The sequence below is a fragment of the Loxodonta africana genome, chromosome Y (assembly GCF_030014295.1).
Source record: "Loxodonta africana isolate mLoxAfr1 chromosome Y, mLoxAfr1.hap2, whole genome shotgun sequence".
Classification (NCBI taxonomy): Eukaryota; Metazoa; Chordata; class Mammalia; order Proboscidea; family Elephantidae; genus Loxodonta; species Loxodonta africana.
In genome coordinates this window covers 10,860,125-10,875,654 of record NC_087370.1, presented here as the reverse complement: position 1 = coordinate 10,875,654, position 15,530 = coordinate 10,860,125, and the positions used below count along the sequence as shown (strand labels likewise).

The 15,530-nt window shown below is 38.1% G+C and overlaps 1 protein-coding gene across 1 annotated transcript in view; it reads right to left on the bottom strand.

Moving 5' to 3' along the window:
• LOC135229081 (cullin-4B-like) overlaps positions 1-15,530 on the bottom strand; it is a 208,185-nt gene that overhangs the window by 138,000 nt on the left and 54,655 nt on the right. The window contains exon 10 of the mRNA XM_064278876.1: positions 1,869-1,987. Coding sequence (XP_064134946.1) covers positions 1,869-1,987 — 119 coding nt within the window. The remainder of the gene's footprint in view (positions 1-1,868; positions 1,988-15,530) is intronic.

Genomic DNA, 15,530 nt, shown 5'->3' with positions numbered 1-15,530 from the left:
GAATACCAAAATCCTCCACAAAATATCAGCTAACTGAATCAAAGGCCATATTAAAAGATCATCAACTGGAATCAAGTAGGACTTATCCCATAATTCAAAAGTGGTTCAACAGAAAAAAAAAAAACTCAATGTAATACACCAAATTTGCTAGCCCAAAGGACAACAGTTCGAATCCATCACCCACTCCTAGGAAACTCTATGGGACAGTTCTACTCCGTCCTGTAGGGTCGCTATGAATCAGAACCAACTTGGCAGCAATGTTTTGTTTGCGGGGCGATGGGGGGGAACAGAACAAAGAAAAGAACCACAAGATCACCTCAATCCATGCGGAGAAAGCACCTGACAAAATCCAACAACCTACCATAATAAAAATAATCAAAAACTTAGGAATAGAGGGAAAAATCCTCCATCTGATGGAGAGCGTTTATGAGAAGAGTCAGCTAACATCATACCCAAAGGAGAAATACTGAGACGTTTGCCCATAAGATCAGGAACAAGGCAAGGATGCCACTCCCACAACTGTTACTCAGTACTGCAGTGAAAGTTCTAGCCAAATCAACTTAAGAAATGAAAGGAGGAAGGGTGAGAGGGAAAATAAAAGCTACCTGCATCAGAAAGGAAGAAGTAAAACTATCCCTCTCAGACCAGAGAGAATCCACAAGAAGGGTACTAAAGCTAATAAAGGAATTCAGCAAAGTGGCAGGGTACCAGGTCGATAACTTAAAAATTAGTCAGGTTTTTATACAACAGCAAAGAGTGTTCTGAAAAGAAAATCAAGAAAACGAAAACATTACAATAGCATTTAAAGGGAATAAAATATCTAAGAGTAAGTTTAACCAACAAAGTTAAAGACCTGTACACCAAAAACCATAAGAAATTACTAAAAGGCATTTAAATAGAGCTTATTAAATAAGTGGAAGGACATCCTGTACTTAAGGACTGAAAGACTTAATATTATGAAAACAGTAACACTACCAAAAGTAATCTTTAAATTCAATGCAGTACTCATCAAAATCCCAATAGCCTTCTCTTCAGAAAAGGAAAGCTCAATCTTCAAATTAATATAGTAAAAGAAAATAAATAAAAGGTATATAAGAACTAAAACTTTTCCTAAAATACTCAGAATAAATCATAGTTGAGATAATGCTTTAGGATTTAGGTTTTAACAATGGATTCTTAAGACACCGAAAGCATGAATAACAAAAGACAAAACAGTTAAGTGGAGCTTTATCGAAACTAAGGGCTGGATATGAGGGGTAATGGGGAGTGCTTTCTTCGTGGGTACTTAATTTCTTTGGGAGGTCATAAATATGTTTCTGGAACCAGATAATGGCAACAGTTGTACAACATTGTGAATATATTAAATGTGCCTTAAAATGGACAAAAAAGTAACTTTTCCACATGCATTTTACTACAATATGAAGATGGCTACTGACAGACAAAAATAAATAACACTGAGCTGCCAAAGGCCCTCTCTCTTCCTCCTTAGGGTGAGGAGCCCTCCTCTCTTCTAAGAAGCTCTGCCATCTCTGAGACAATTTACCTTTGGTAGAGTCTATCAATGATAAATTGTTATCAAACCAAATATAAAAAATATGGAGTGAAAATCAAAAATGTTACACAAATAAGGATGTTTACATTCATCTTCCCCCCACCAAAAAAAACAAAGGGTATATATTCACAGGGAGGAAAAAACACAGCATGCACATATATATCATCATGACCTTTACAGAAATTATTATGTTTTAAAAAACAGAATGGTCCAAAGAATACATGCAATATATTTTAATATATTTTAAATGCTTAAACCACAAAAATATGAACTGGTACAAAAAAAAAAAAAAAAAAAGACATTTTCAAAGCAGTACCTGTATGTAATCAATCCAATGATGGAGAAGAACCTGAACTCCACATTCTACCCTATTAAACAGCTGGTACAGTAGGGACAAATCCTGAATTCTGTTTTCATCAAGAAGATGACTTAAGCCTGCATATTAGAAACATGAAAGCAAAATTAGCAATACAACTATGCATCTCAACCCATATGCTATAGTAACTCATTAATTTCAGGTTATTCTGCCAATAAATTTATTCTGGATTAAAAATGCTAAATCCCTCAAGTTTACAAGTGATAGTAATATCAATATGTTTTTATTAGTAACTAGGTCGATAGCAAAAAAGAAAAAAAAAAAGGCAATTTATTCTCCTGGAATAATTGTGTTTCCAGTCACATAGTCCCCTGTCTTTGTATATTACCCCAGGGTTCAAAGCAATCCTTCAAAAATGTGTTTTAAATTGAATAGTAATAAAATAAACATGTTTCTTTGTAATACAGATGTCACTGGGCAGAAAATACTTTTGTGGAATTAGGAACTATCTCCTGGGTTCTGCTACTTACGCTTCACAAGAAAAAGATATTTATTTTTACATAAGAATAATCTCAAAAAAAGAGGCTAAACAATGTGTGCAAATATCTGGACAAATCTTAAAAAAAAATCGAGCAACAACAATAAAACCATCAACATGCAAAAGGATACACACAATATATTTATGTTTTAAAAACACTTATTCATCATCCAATTACATGGGAGTAATTCTAGGCCTCTAATTCCCAGGAAATAACAAAACAAACAAACAAAAAGAATGACAAAATATTCTAGAGATAAAAAATTTTAAAACCCCTTCTGGGTTTACTGTTTTAGGACATACAAAGAAGCTAAAATGAGAGGAGTTTTTAATACACATAAAAAATTTAATCCCCACTTTTCAAGTTTCCACTTGTCTAAAAAAGAAAAAAAAATCGTAAATCATAATAACTCTAAACTGAAATAGCATTTTTAAAGGCTTTTAACATCTTTAAAATACAGTCATCTTATATACTCTATAAAGATTAGTCACTGGTAGGATTAAATCAAGTTTCAGAGTCTCTTTTGAAATTCACTTTGGTCTTTTTTTTCTTACCAGTCTCCTTCCTCTCTCTCTCTCTGTCTTTCTCATCTCTCTCTCGCACGCATAATATATATTTTTTAATTGTTTTAGGAGAAGCTTACTGCTCAAGTTAATTTTTCATTCAAAAATTTATACACATATTGTATCGTAACATTACTTGCAATCCCCACAATGTGACATTGCAATCTCCACAACGTGACAGCACACTCCCCCTTTCCTGCCAGTATTCCCTATGTCCATTCAACCGGTTCCTATTCCTTCCTGTCTTCTCATCCTGCTTTTGGGCAGAAGCTGCCCATCTGGTCCCATATACCTGACTGAACTCAGAACCACATTCCTTATGTACATTATTTTTTGTTTAATAGTCCCGTCTAACGTTTGTCTGAAGAGTAGACTTTGGGAATGGTTTCAGTTCTGGGTTAACAGTGCATTCTGGGGGCGGGGGACATAGTTTCAGGGGTTTCTTCACTCTCTGTCAGACCATTTAGTCTGGTCTTCTTTTTCCTTTCTCTACTTCAGATGAAGGTTTACAGACCAACTAGATTCTCATTAAACAGTTAATACAGGTACCATTCTATCATATTGGTTAACAACCCCATGACATGTCAACACTCTCCCTTCTCAACCCTGGGTTCCCTGTTAGCAGCTTTCCTGTCCCTCCTGCCTTCCAGTCCCGGCCCCAGGGCTGGTGTACCCCTTTAGTCTTCCTTTGTTCTATGGGCTTGTCTAATCTTTGGCTGAGGGGTGAACGTTAGGAATGACTTCATTATTGAGCTAAACGGGTATCCGGGGGCCGTACTCTCGGGGTTTCTCCAGTCTCTGTCAGGCCAGTAAGTCTGGTCTTTTTTGTTTGTGTGAGAATTTTGTTCTCCAGTTTTCTCCAGCTCTGTCCCGGAGCCTCTATTGTGATTCCTGTCAGAGCTGTCAGTGGTGGTAGCCATATAGTTGTAGTGGACTCAGTCTGGTGGAGGCCATGGTAGCAATGATCACAAAAAAAGACCAGGCATACTTACTGGCCTGAAACACTGGAGAAACCCCATCTTAACAGGAAAGCCCTCAGTCTTTCTCCATTGAGTAAAACATTGGCTGTTGGTTTTCCATCACTGCTCTTAATCATACTGTAGAATTTCTCTTGTATTCCAAGCTTGTTCAGTGTTTTTATCAAGAAAGGGTTTTAAGTTTAACCAAATGTCTTTCCTCCATGGACTGAGCTATTCATGCGGCTCTTTTCCTTTGTATATTACTTTGGTGTGTTCCCTTAACTGATTTCCTAACGTTGGTCATACTTGCATTCCTCAGATAAATTCCACTTGGTCATCATGTATAATTCTTTTAACACACTATTAAATTTGGTTTGCTCATATTCTGTTGAGAAATTTTGCATCTATTTCATAAGTAATACTTGTGCTGTAAATTTGGTATAAGGATAACGTTGGCGTCACAGAATAAGTTAAGGAGTGGTCTTCTTCTCTTTGCAAGTTTTAGCAGGGCTAGCACCTATTCTTTAAATGTTTGGTTGAGTTTCCCCATAAAATCATCCGGTCCAGGGTGTTTTTCATTGGGAGGTCTGTGATTACTGATTCAATCGCTCCACCTGTTATGGGGTCTGCTGACATTTTTCTACTTCTTTTTGAGTTAATTTAGATAGACTATACATATCTATAGGGTCGCTATCAGTCAGAATTGCCTCAGTGCCAATGGGTTAAAAAGGTATATATCTACAAGTTTGTCCATTTCATCTAAGTTATCTAGGATGGATGTACAATTGTTCAGTCATCTCTAGTGATTTTCTGCATTTCTGTTGAGCCTATTGTGATGTCTCCAATTTCACTTCTTAGTTTGGTTAATTGCATCTTTCTCTTTTTTGTTAGTCTAGCTAAAGCAACATGGCAGAAGTAAGTCCCTTCTTATCTGTAATTACAGTGAGTGTAAATGCACTAAATGCTCCAATTAAAAGGTAGCAAGTTGCAAAATGGATTAAAAAAACACATGACTAATCCATATCAGTCCCTAGAGAAGGACACCATGCTTGGCAGAGCACAGGGTCAGCGGAAAAAAGGAAGATTCTCAAGGAGGTGCATTAACACAGTGGCTGCAACAATGAGCTCAAGCATAACAACAATTGTAAGGATGGCGTAGGACTGGGCAGTGTTTCGTTCTGTTGTGCATAGGGTCACTATGAGTCAGAACCAACTTGACAGCACCTAACAACAACAACAATCCATATGCTGCCTGTAAGAGACACAACTTATGCCCAAAGGCACAAAGAGACTGAGAGTCAAAGGGCGGAAAACAAATATTCCATGAGAATAATAGTCAAAAGAGCATGGAGTACCATCTCACCCCAACAAGGCCTACATTAATCCAAAAAACACAAAATAGTAAATGTTGGAGAGGTTGTGGGGAGACTGGAACACTTATACACTGCTGGTGGGAATGTACAATGGTACAGCCACTTTGGAAACTGATTTGGTACTTCCTTAAAAAAGCCAGAAATAGAACTACCATACAATCCAGCAATCTCACTCCTTGGAAGATATTCTAGACAAATAAGAGCCATCACATGACTAGATACAGGCACACTGATGGTCATTGCTGCACTGTTTGCAACAGCAAAAAGATGGAGACAACCTAGGTGCTCATCAACAGATGAACAGATGAACAAATTATGCACACAATGGGATACTACACAACGAAAAAGAACCACCATGAATCCGTGAAACATCTCGTAACATGAATCTGGAAGGCATTATGCTAAGTGATATCAGTCAACTGCAAAGGACACATAACTGTATGAGACCACTATTATAAGAACTCAAGAAAAGGTTTAAACACAGAAGAAAGCATCCTTTGATGGTTACAAAGGTGGGGTGGGCCAAAGAGGGGAATTCAATTTCCAGACAGTACACAAGAACTATCTTAGATGAAGGGAAGGACAACACACAATTCAGCGGAAGTTCCCATCAATGGACTAATCAAAAGCTAAGAAGTTTCCTAAACCCAACCAAACACTTTGAGGGACAATGTAGCAGGGGCAGGGGTATGGGGACCCTGGTTTCAGGGGTAATCTAGGTCAACTCACATAAAAAAGGTTTATTAAGAAAACGTTCTGCATCCCACTTTGGTGAGTGGCATCTGGGCTCTTAAAAGCTGGCAAGTGGCCATCTAAGGTGGGTCAGCTGGTCCCACCTTACTTGGAACAAAGAAGAATGAAGGACACCAAAGGCCCAAGAGACAAAAGAGGCCATATAAACCAGAGACTCCATCAGCCTGAGACCCGAAGAAGGAGATGGTGCCTGGCTACTACCAATGACCACCCTGCCAGGGAACACAACAGAGAGTCCCTGACGGTGCTGGAGAAAAACGGTGTGCAGAACTCAAATTCATGTAAAAAAGACCAGACTTAATGGTCTGACTGAGACTGGAGGAACCCCAGAACTCATGGCCCCTGACTCTCTGTTAACCCAGAACTAAAACCATGCCCAAAGCCAACTCTTCACAGACAAGAACAGACTGGACTATTAAGACATAAAATGATACTCATAACAGTGTGCTTCTTAGTTCAAGCAGATACATGAGACTAACTGGGCAGTTCCTGTCCAGATGCAAGATGAAAAGGCAGAAAGGGATATCGGCTGGCTGAATGGACACGTGAAGTCTGGGTTGGAAAGAAGGAATGTACAGATACATTATTTGGATAGCAATTAGGGTCACATAACAATGTATGTATAAATTTTTGTATAAGAACCTAACTTGAGCTGTAAACTTACAGCTAAAGCGCGATTAAAAAAAAGAGAGAGAGAGAAGGAATGGCTGTACTGATCTCAGTATCAGACAACACAGACTTCAAGTCAAAATCTGTTATAAGAGACACACAAGGACACTGTATCACTGATCAATTCATCAAGAAAAGATAACAATTATAAGCTACGTGCCACCAGTTGCTGTCAAGCCGATTCCAACTCACACTGACACAAATACATACAAACACTGAAAAAACTGAGAGATGCACAGTTCTACAACACAGAGACTTCAACACCCCATTCTCAATAATGAATTGGGCATCTAGAAGAAAGAACAATAAGGATACAGAAGGCCTGAATGAAATGATAAATGAACGAGACCTTACAGACATACACAGAACACTCCACCCAACAAGACCACAATACACATTCTTCTCCAGTGGATCCTCCTCTAGGCCAGACCACGTATTAGGTCACAAAACAAGCCACAATAAATAAAACAAAATCAAAATTATACAAGTATTTTCTATATCAACAATGGTATAAAGCTAGAAAGAAAACTTAAAAACATACAAACATATAAAAATTAAAGGACACGTTATTAGCTAATCAACAGGTAAAGGAAAAGAATCAAAAGAGAAACCAGAAAATACTTAGACATCAATGAAAATGTAATCACAACTTATCAAAATCTATGTGATGCAGTGAAAGCAATGCTCAGATGGAAATGTGTAGCTATGAATGCCTATATTAAAAGAGAAAAAAGATTACTACTCAAAAATCTAACTGAAAAACTCAAAAATTATTAAAAAAAAAAAAAAAAAAAGAACAGGTCAAACTCAAACCAACCAAAAGGAAGGACATAACATAGACCAAAAGAAAAAATAAACTTCAAAATCAACAAAAGCAGTGTTGGCTTTTTTGAAAGGATCAATGATATTGACAAGCCTCTACCTATACTGACAAAGAAAATGTGGGAGAAGATACAATAACAAAAATAGAACCATTATAACAGAGCCCAATGAAATAAAAATAATCACTACAGAAACCTGATAACTTAGGTGAAATGAAAAAAATCTACAGAAAGACACAAACTGCCTACATTAATTGAAGAAGAAAAAGAATATCTGAAAAAGCCCATAATAAATGAAGATATCAAATAAGTAATCAAAAACCTCTCAACTTAGAAAGTCCAGGCATAGGTGGCTTCAATGGGAAATTCTACCAAAGAATGAAGTGATGCCAATCCTTCTGAAACTTTTCCAAGACACAGAACAGGTGGGAGTTCTCCCTAACTCACTCGATGAGGACAGCATTACCCTGTTACAAAAGCCAGATAAAGACACCACGAAAAAAAAAACTACAGACCTACATCTCTGATAAATACAGATGCAAAATTCCTGAACAACACATCAACAAACCAAATACAGAAGCAAATTAAAAGGATCAGATACTATGATCAAGTAGAACTTGTACTAGGAATTCAAGAGTGGTTCAAAATTAGAAAATAAATCGATGTAATGCACCACATATTTAATAGAATAAAGGAAAAGAATGACCTGAGATCTGAATAGACACTGAGAAGGCTTCTGACAAAACCCAATACCCTTTCAAGATAAAACTACCCAACAAGATAGCAATAAAAGAGAAATTCCTTAATTTCATGAAGGGCATTTATGGGGGGGGGGGAACCTACAGTTAATACCATAAACAACAGAGAAAGACTGGGAGCTTTCCCTTTCAGATTAAAAAGAACACAAGCGTGCCCACTCTCCCCATTCCTATTCAGTATGTACTAGAAATTCTAGCCCTACCAAGTAGGCAAAAAGAAAAGCAAGAAATAAAATCCATTCAAAGTGAAAATAAAGAACAAAACTATCCCTCTCTTTACAGATGAAATGATCCTGTATGAATGTCACGGATTGAATTAAGCTACCCAAAAATCTGTGTATCATTGGTTAGGCCATGATTCCCAGATTTCTGTGGCTGTCCCCCATTTTGTGATTGTAATTTTATGTTAAAAGGATTAGGGTGGGATTGTAACACCACCCTTACTCAGGTCACCTCCCTGATCCAAGGTAAAGGGAGCTTCCCTGGGGAATGGCCTGCACCACTTTTTATCTCTCAAGAGATAAAAAGAAAGGGAAGCAAGCAGAAACTTGGCGACCTCATCTCACCAAGAAATCAGCACCAGGAGCAGAGCATCCTTTGGACATCTGGCCCCTGCACCTGAGAAGCTCCTCAACCAGGGAAAGGTTGAGGACAAGGACTTACCTCCAGACAGGATAGACAGAGAAAGCCTTCCCCTGCAGCTGACACCCTGAATTTAGACTTGTAGCCTACTAGAATGTGAGGAAATAAATTTCTCTTTGTTAAGGCCATCCACTTGTGGTACTTCTGTCATAGCAACACTAGATGACCAAGACAATGTAGAATACCCCAAAGAATCTACAAGAAAGCAATTCAACAAAGAGGCAGGATATAATGTCAACACTGTTAAATCACTGTAACTTTTACATATATCAGCAATGAACAATCTAAAAAGGAAGTTTTTTTTTTTTTTTAACTTCATTCACAATAGCCCTAAAAGAATAATACATATCCAGCAATTAACTTAACCTGAGAGATGAAATGTCTGTGCACACGAAACTACAAAACTCTACCGGAAAAAAATTAAAGATGACCTAAACAAATGAAGTACAACCCTCGCTTATAGATCAGAAGATTTAATATTGTAAGCATATCAATACTACCAAAAGCAATCTATAAATCTGATGCCATCACCATCAAAATTCCAACAGCCTCAGGACCACAACTGATGGACTCTGATAGAATGGGAGAAAATTGTGGAATAGAACCTATAATTTATAATAAATAAATTAAAAATGCCTACCAGACTGGTTGAGACTGGAGGACTCCTGAAGACTATTACCCTAAGATACTCTTCAAACCTTGAATTGTAACTAACCCCTGGTGTCACTTTGTAGCTAAATAACACATTGGCTCAGAAACAATGAAGATTACCTATAACTACCATGCTCCTTGTTAAAAAGGCACTTATATGATGCCCAGCATTAATGCCCTGTGTTCACTGCAGCATTATTCACTAGAGCAAAAAGATGGAAATGACCTAAGTACTCATCAACAGAGGAATGGATAAACAAACTATGGTACATATGTACAATGGAAAACTATACAACAATAAACAAAGATGAATCTGTGAAACATTTCAACAGAGATGAATTTGCAGGGCATTATGCTGAGTGAAATAAGTCAATCACAGAAGGACAAATATTGTATGAGACCACTATTATAAGAACTCAAACAAAGTTCACAACAAAAAAAGAAAGAATCTCTGTTGATTATGAGGAAGGAAAGGAACAGGAGAGAAAAACACTAAATAGACAACAGACAAGTGGTAACTTCGGTGAAGGGTAAGACAGTACACAATGCTGGGAAACCCAGCACAACTTGTTCAAGGCAAAAAAATAAATCACCTGTAAGAGACCAGTCAACAATTGCTTTAAAACAAATATGACAATAGAAGGGAGCAGGGCAACCAGATTGATGGAAACAGAACAACCAGAACACAAATAAAGTGAATGCACACATACTGTGAAAACTGTAATCAATGTCACTGAACAATGTGTACAGAATTGCTGAATGGGAACCCAAACTGCTGTGTAAACCTTCACCAAAAACACAATAAAATACTACTTTTAAAAAATTCCAACAGCCTGTTTCACAGAACTGAAAAATCCAATCCTCAAATTTATTTGGAACTGCAAAGGGCTCTGAATCAACCACTTTGGAAACAGTACAACCATTTTGGAAAATGATATGGTGCTTCCCTAAAAAGCTAGAAACAGAAGTACCATACCACCCAGCAATCCCACTCCTAGGAATATATCCTAGAGAAACAACAGCCATCACACAAATAAGACACATGAACACCCATGTTCACTAGAGCAGTATTCACAATAACAAAAAGATGTAAACAACTTAAGTGCCCATCAACAGATGAATGGATAAACAAACTATAGTACCTATACACAATGGAGTACTATACAACGATAAAGAACAATGATGTATCTGTGAAACACCTCACAACACGGATGAATATGCAGGGCATTAAAATGAGTGAATCAAGTTAATAATGAAAGAACAAATACCGTTATGAGACCACTATCATAAAAACTCATGAAAAGGTTTTCACACAGAAAGAGGCAATCTTTGATGGTTACGAGGCAGGGGAGAGGTGGGGAGGGAAAAACACTAACTAGACAGTAGAAAAGTGGGAATGATGGGGAAGGTAAGACAGTACAAAATACTGAGGAAGTCTGTACAACTTGACCAAAGCAAAGTCACGGAAGCTTCACAGACACATTCAAACTCCCTGAGGGACTGAATTACTGGGCTGGGCGCTGGGAACCATGGTCTTGGGGGACATCTAGTTCAACTGGTATAACACAGTCTATAAAGAAAATGTTTACATCCAACTTCAGTGAGTAGCATCTGGGGTCTTAAAAGCTTGTGAGCAGCCATCTAAGATACTCCACTGGTCCCACCCATCTGCAGCACGGGAGAAAAAAGAAAACCAAAGACACAAAGAAAGATTAGTCCAAACGACAAAGAGACCACAACCACCACAGCCTACAACAGGGTGAGTCCAGCACAACTAGATAGTGCCCAGTTACCACCACTACCTGCTCTGACAGGGGACACAACAGACGGTACCAGACAAACCTGGAGAAAAACGTAGAACAAAATTGTAACTCTCAAAAAAAGAGACCAGACTTATTGGTCTGACAGGCCAGAGAAAACCCAAGAGTACGGCCCCTGGATGCCCTTTTAACTCAGTACTGAAGTCATTCCTGAAGTTCACTCTTCAGGCAAAGATTAAACAGGCCCATAAAACAAAATGAGACTAAATGGGCATACCAGGTCAGGGAAAGGAACGAGAAGGCAGGAAGGGACAGGAAATCTGGTAATGGGGAATCCAGTGTCAAGATGGGGAGAGTGTTGACAACCAACGTCACAAGACAATATGTGTATGAATTGTTTAACGAGAAACTAATTTGCTCTGTAAGCCTTCATATAAAGTACAATTTAAAAAAAAAAGGGAAGAAAAAACAAAGAATACTATGAACAGCTGTACTTCAACAAAACTGGGGACTCTGACAAAGTCCCAGAGACACATAATCCACATAAACTGACTCAAAAGAAGTAGAAAACCCCACCAGATCCCTAACAAATGTTAGAGATTCAATCAGTAATAAAAAGGTGGCTTCACTGGGGAATTCTATTAAACATGTAGAGAAATACTGACACCACTCCTGTTCAAACTCTTCCAGAAAACAGAGGACAAAGGAATACTCCTTGTTTCTATGAAGCGAGCATTACCCTGGTACCAAAACCAGAGAGAGAAACCACAAAAATGAAAATCACAGCTAACATCCATTATGAATATAGATGCCAAAATTTTCCATAATATACTAGCAAAGAGATTCCAACAGCATATTAAAAGAATTAAGACATCATGATCAACTGGGATTTATTCCAGGAATGCAAGGCTAATTCAACATTGGAGAATCAGTCAAAGTAACAGATTATTAGAGGAAAAGAAAAGAACCACACGGTTATCTCAATCAATGCAGAAAAAGCATTCTATAAAAACAAGCATCTTCATTCAAAAAAAAAAAAACTCTTAAATAGACAGGTAGAAAAGGAAAGCTCCTCAACATGACTAAGGGCGTTTATGAGAAAGCAACAGTCGACATTATACTCAGTACAGACTGAGAGTTTTCCCCTTAAAAACAAGAACTAGCCAAGGATGCCTACCCTCCTCACCACTCCTATTCAATATTGTAGTAGAAGTCCTAAGCACAGCAACAGTTGTGCTTATATGTGTCAGCAATGAGAAATCTGAAAAGGATATTAAGAAAACAACTCCATTTGCAATCACATCTAAAAGAATAAAATACCTAGGAATAAATTTATCCAGGGATGTGAAAGACTCATACAGTGAAAATTTTAAGACACTGCTGAAAGAGACTGAAGAAGGCCTAAAGAGAGAGAAAGACACTCCATGTTCATGGATTAGAAGACTTAAAATAGTGAAGATGTCAATGCTACCCTAAGCAATCTACTGATGCAACAAAATCCACATCAAAATTCAAATGGCCTTCCTTACAAAAATGGAAAAAACAACCCTCAACTTTACACGGAATGGCAAGAGGCCCCAAATAGCTAAAGCAATGTTGAAAGAGAAGACCAAAGTAGGAGAACTCACACTTTTTTATTTTAAAATATATTGAAAGATGTGGCAGTCTGCTTCTGTAAAGATTTACAGCCTTGGAAATCCTATGGGGTTGCTATGGGTTGGAATCAACTTGATGGCAGTGGGTTTGGCTTTTCGGGTTTTTTGTTTTTGTTTTAATACAGCTACAGTAATCAAAACAGCCTGGTACTGGTATAACAATAGACACACAGTCCAGAAAGACAGATACGAGAGCCCAGGAATAAATCCACACATCTACGATCGAATAACTTTTGACAGGGGTACTAAAGTCCATTCAATGGGGGAAGGAAGTATCTCTTAAATAAATGATGCTGGGAAAATTAGATTTCCACATGCACAAAAATGAAACAGGATCCATTCCTCACACCACATGCAAAAACAAATTCAAAATGTACAAATTAAAACCATAAAATTCTTAGAAGGAAAAGCAAGGACAATGATGTCTGGCCTAGCTTTTAACAATGGAGTACCTAATACAACAACAAAAGCACACACGTCAAAGGACAAAATAAATAAATGGGACCTCATAAAAAGTAAGAATATTTGTTCATCAAAAGACTTTACCAAAAATATGAAAAGACAACTACCAACTAGGACAGTATCTTCAGAAACCATACATCTGAGAAGAATGTAGTAACACAAATATATATAAAACTTCAACAACTTAACAATGTAAAAACAAACAACCCAATCGTAAAACGGGCAAAATACTGAATAGACATTTCACCAAAGAGGACATTCGACAGCCACCAAACACATGAGAAGATGCTCATCATCTTCAGCAACCAAAGAGAAGCAAATCAATACCACAATGAAAACCATTTCACTCCCACTAGGATGGATATGAGTCAGAACTCACTTGAGAGCAATGGGTTCTTTTGGGTTTTAGGATGGTTACAGTAAAAGATAAAATGAATAACAAATTGTTGGGGAGCACATGAGGAACTGGAACCTTTACCCACTGCTGGGGAGAACGCAAAATACCAGTCATTGTGGAAAACACTGTGGTGGTTCCTCAGAAAACTAAAATTAAAACTAGCATAACCCATTGCCATTGAGTCGATTCCGACTAACAGAACTACCACCCAGGAATTTCACTCCAAGGTATATTCCCAAAAGACCTGAAAGCAGAGAATCGTACACCAATGTTCACTGCAGTACTATACACAAAAGGTACAAACATAAAAGATCAACAACATGTCATGGGAAAGCAAAATGTGGTACATTCATACATAGGAACACTACTCAGCAAGTGGGAGAATTGAAGTCTTGATACATGCTACGATATGAATGCAGCTGGAGGACATTATGCTGAGTGAAACAAGTCAATCCCAAAAGGACAACTACTGTATGACCTCACTTATACAAAAAGATAAGAAAAGGCAAATGTATACAGAACAAAGTTTATTCATGGTGTCTTAGGCTGGGTTGTTCAGAGAAGCAAAATCAGTAAAGCGTATAAATACACACACAGAGAGATATCAAGGACGTGGCTCATGTGGTTGTGGAGCCACGAATAGAGGTGACTCCTGATTCACAGAGCCACGGGGACTGATGAACCCAAGATCAGCAGATAGCCAGCAGCGCTTCTGCTCACAGCCCTGTGAAGATCTTCAAATCCCAAGACTGGCAGACAAGAGTGCAGGTAAGCTGCTAGCTCAAATTCAAAGAACTGGAAGTCAGATAAACAGGGGCCAGCTGCAGGATCCGAAGCAGGCAAAAGCCAGAACGTCTGCTTATATTTGGATGCAGGCCACAAGCCCGAGGAAACTCCCTTCCAAATGACTGGCTACCCACAGCACGTCCCATCATGTGATTAAATAATCAAATCTCGACAGGGAAGTGATCACAATGTTATACAACTGCCAAAACACTGAGAATCATGGCCCAGGCAAGTTGACACACAGTCTTAGGCATCACAAGTGGTTACCAGGGGCAAGACAGAGGAAGAAACAGGTAAAGGGGTTAACCGTAATGGAAATATCACATTAATTATGCATAGATGCACAGCCAATTTTGGTGAGCGCTGTCAATACGTTATGCACCTGTAAAAAAGTTGAACTGGCAAGAGTTGTGTGACATTTTACAGAAATGCTGAGCTCTAATCCATATCGAAGGCTGTGGTCTTTAATCTTCATCAGTAAGTGCTTCAAGTCCTCTTTACTTTCAACAAGCAAGGTTGTGTCATCTGCATGCCACAGGTTGTTAATGAGTCTGCCTTCAATCCTTATCCCCTGTTCTCCTTCATACAGTCCAGTTTCTCTGATTATCTGCTCAGCATACAGACTGAATAGGTATGGTAAAAAAAATACAACCCTGATGCACACCTTTCCTGTATGCAGCATCCCCTTGTTCTGTTTGACGGACCACCTCTTGGTCTATGTACAGATTCCTCATGAACACCATTTAGTGTTCTGGAATTCCCATTCATTGCAACTTTACCCATAATTTGTTACCATTCACATAGCTGAATGCCTTTGCACAGTCAATAAAACACAGGTAAACATCGTTCTGGTATTCCCTGCTTCTAGCCAGGA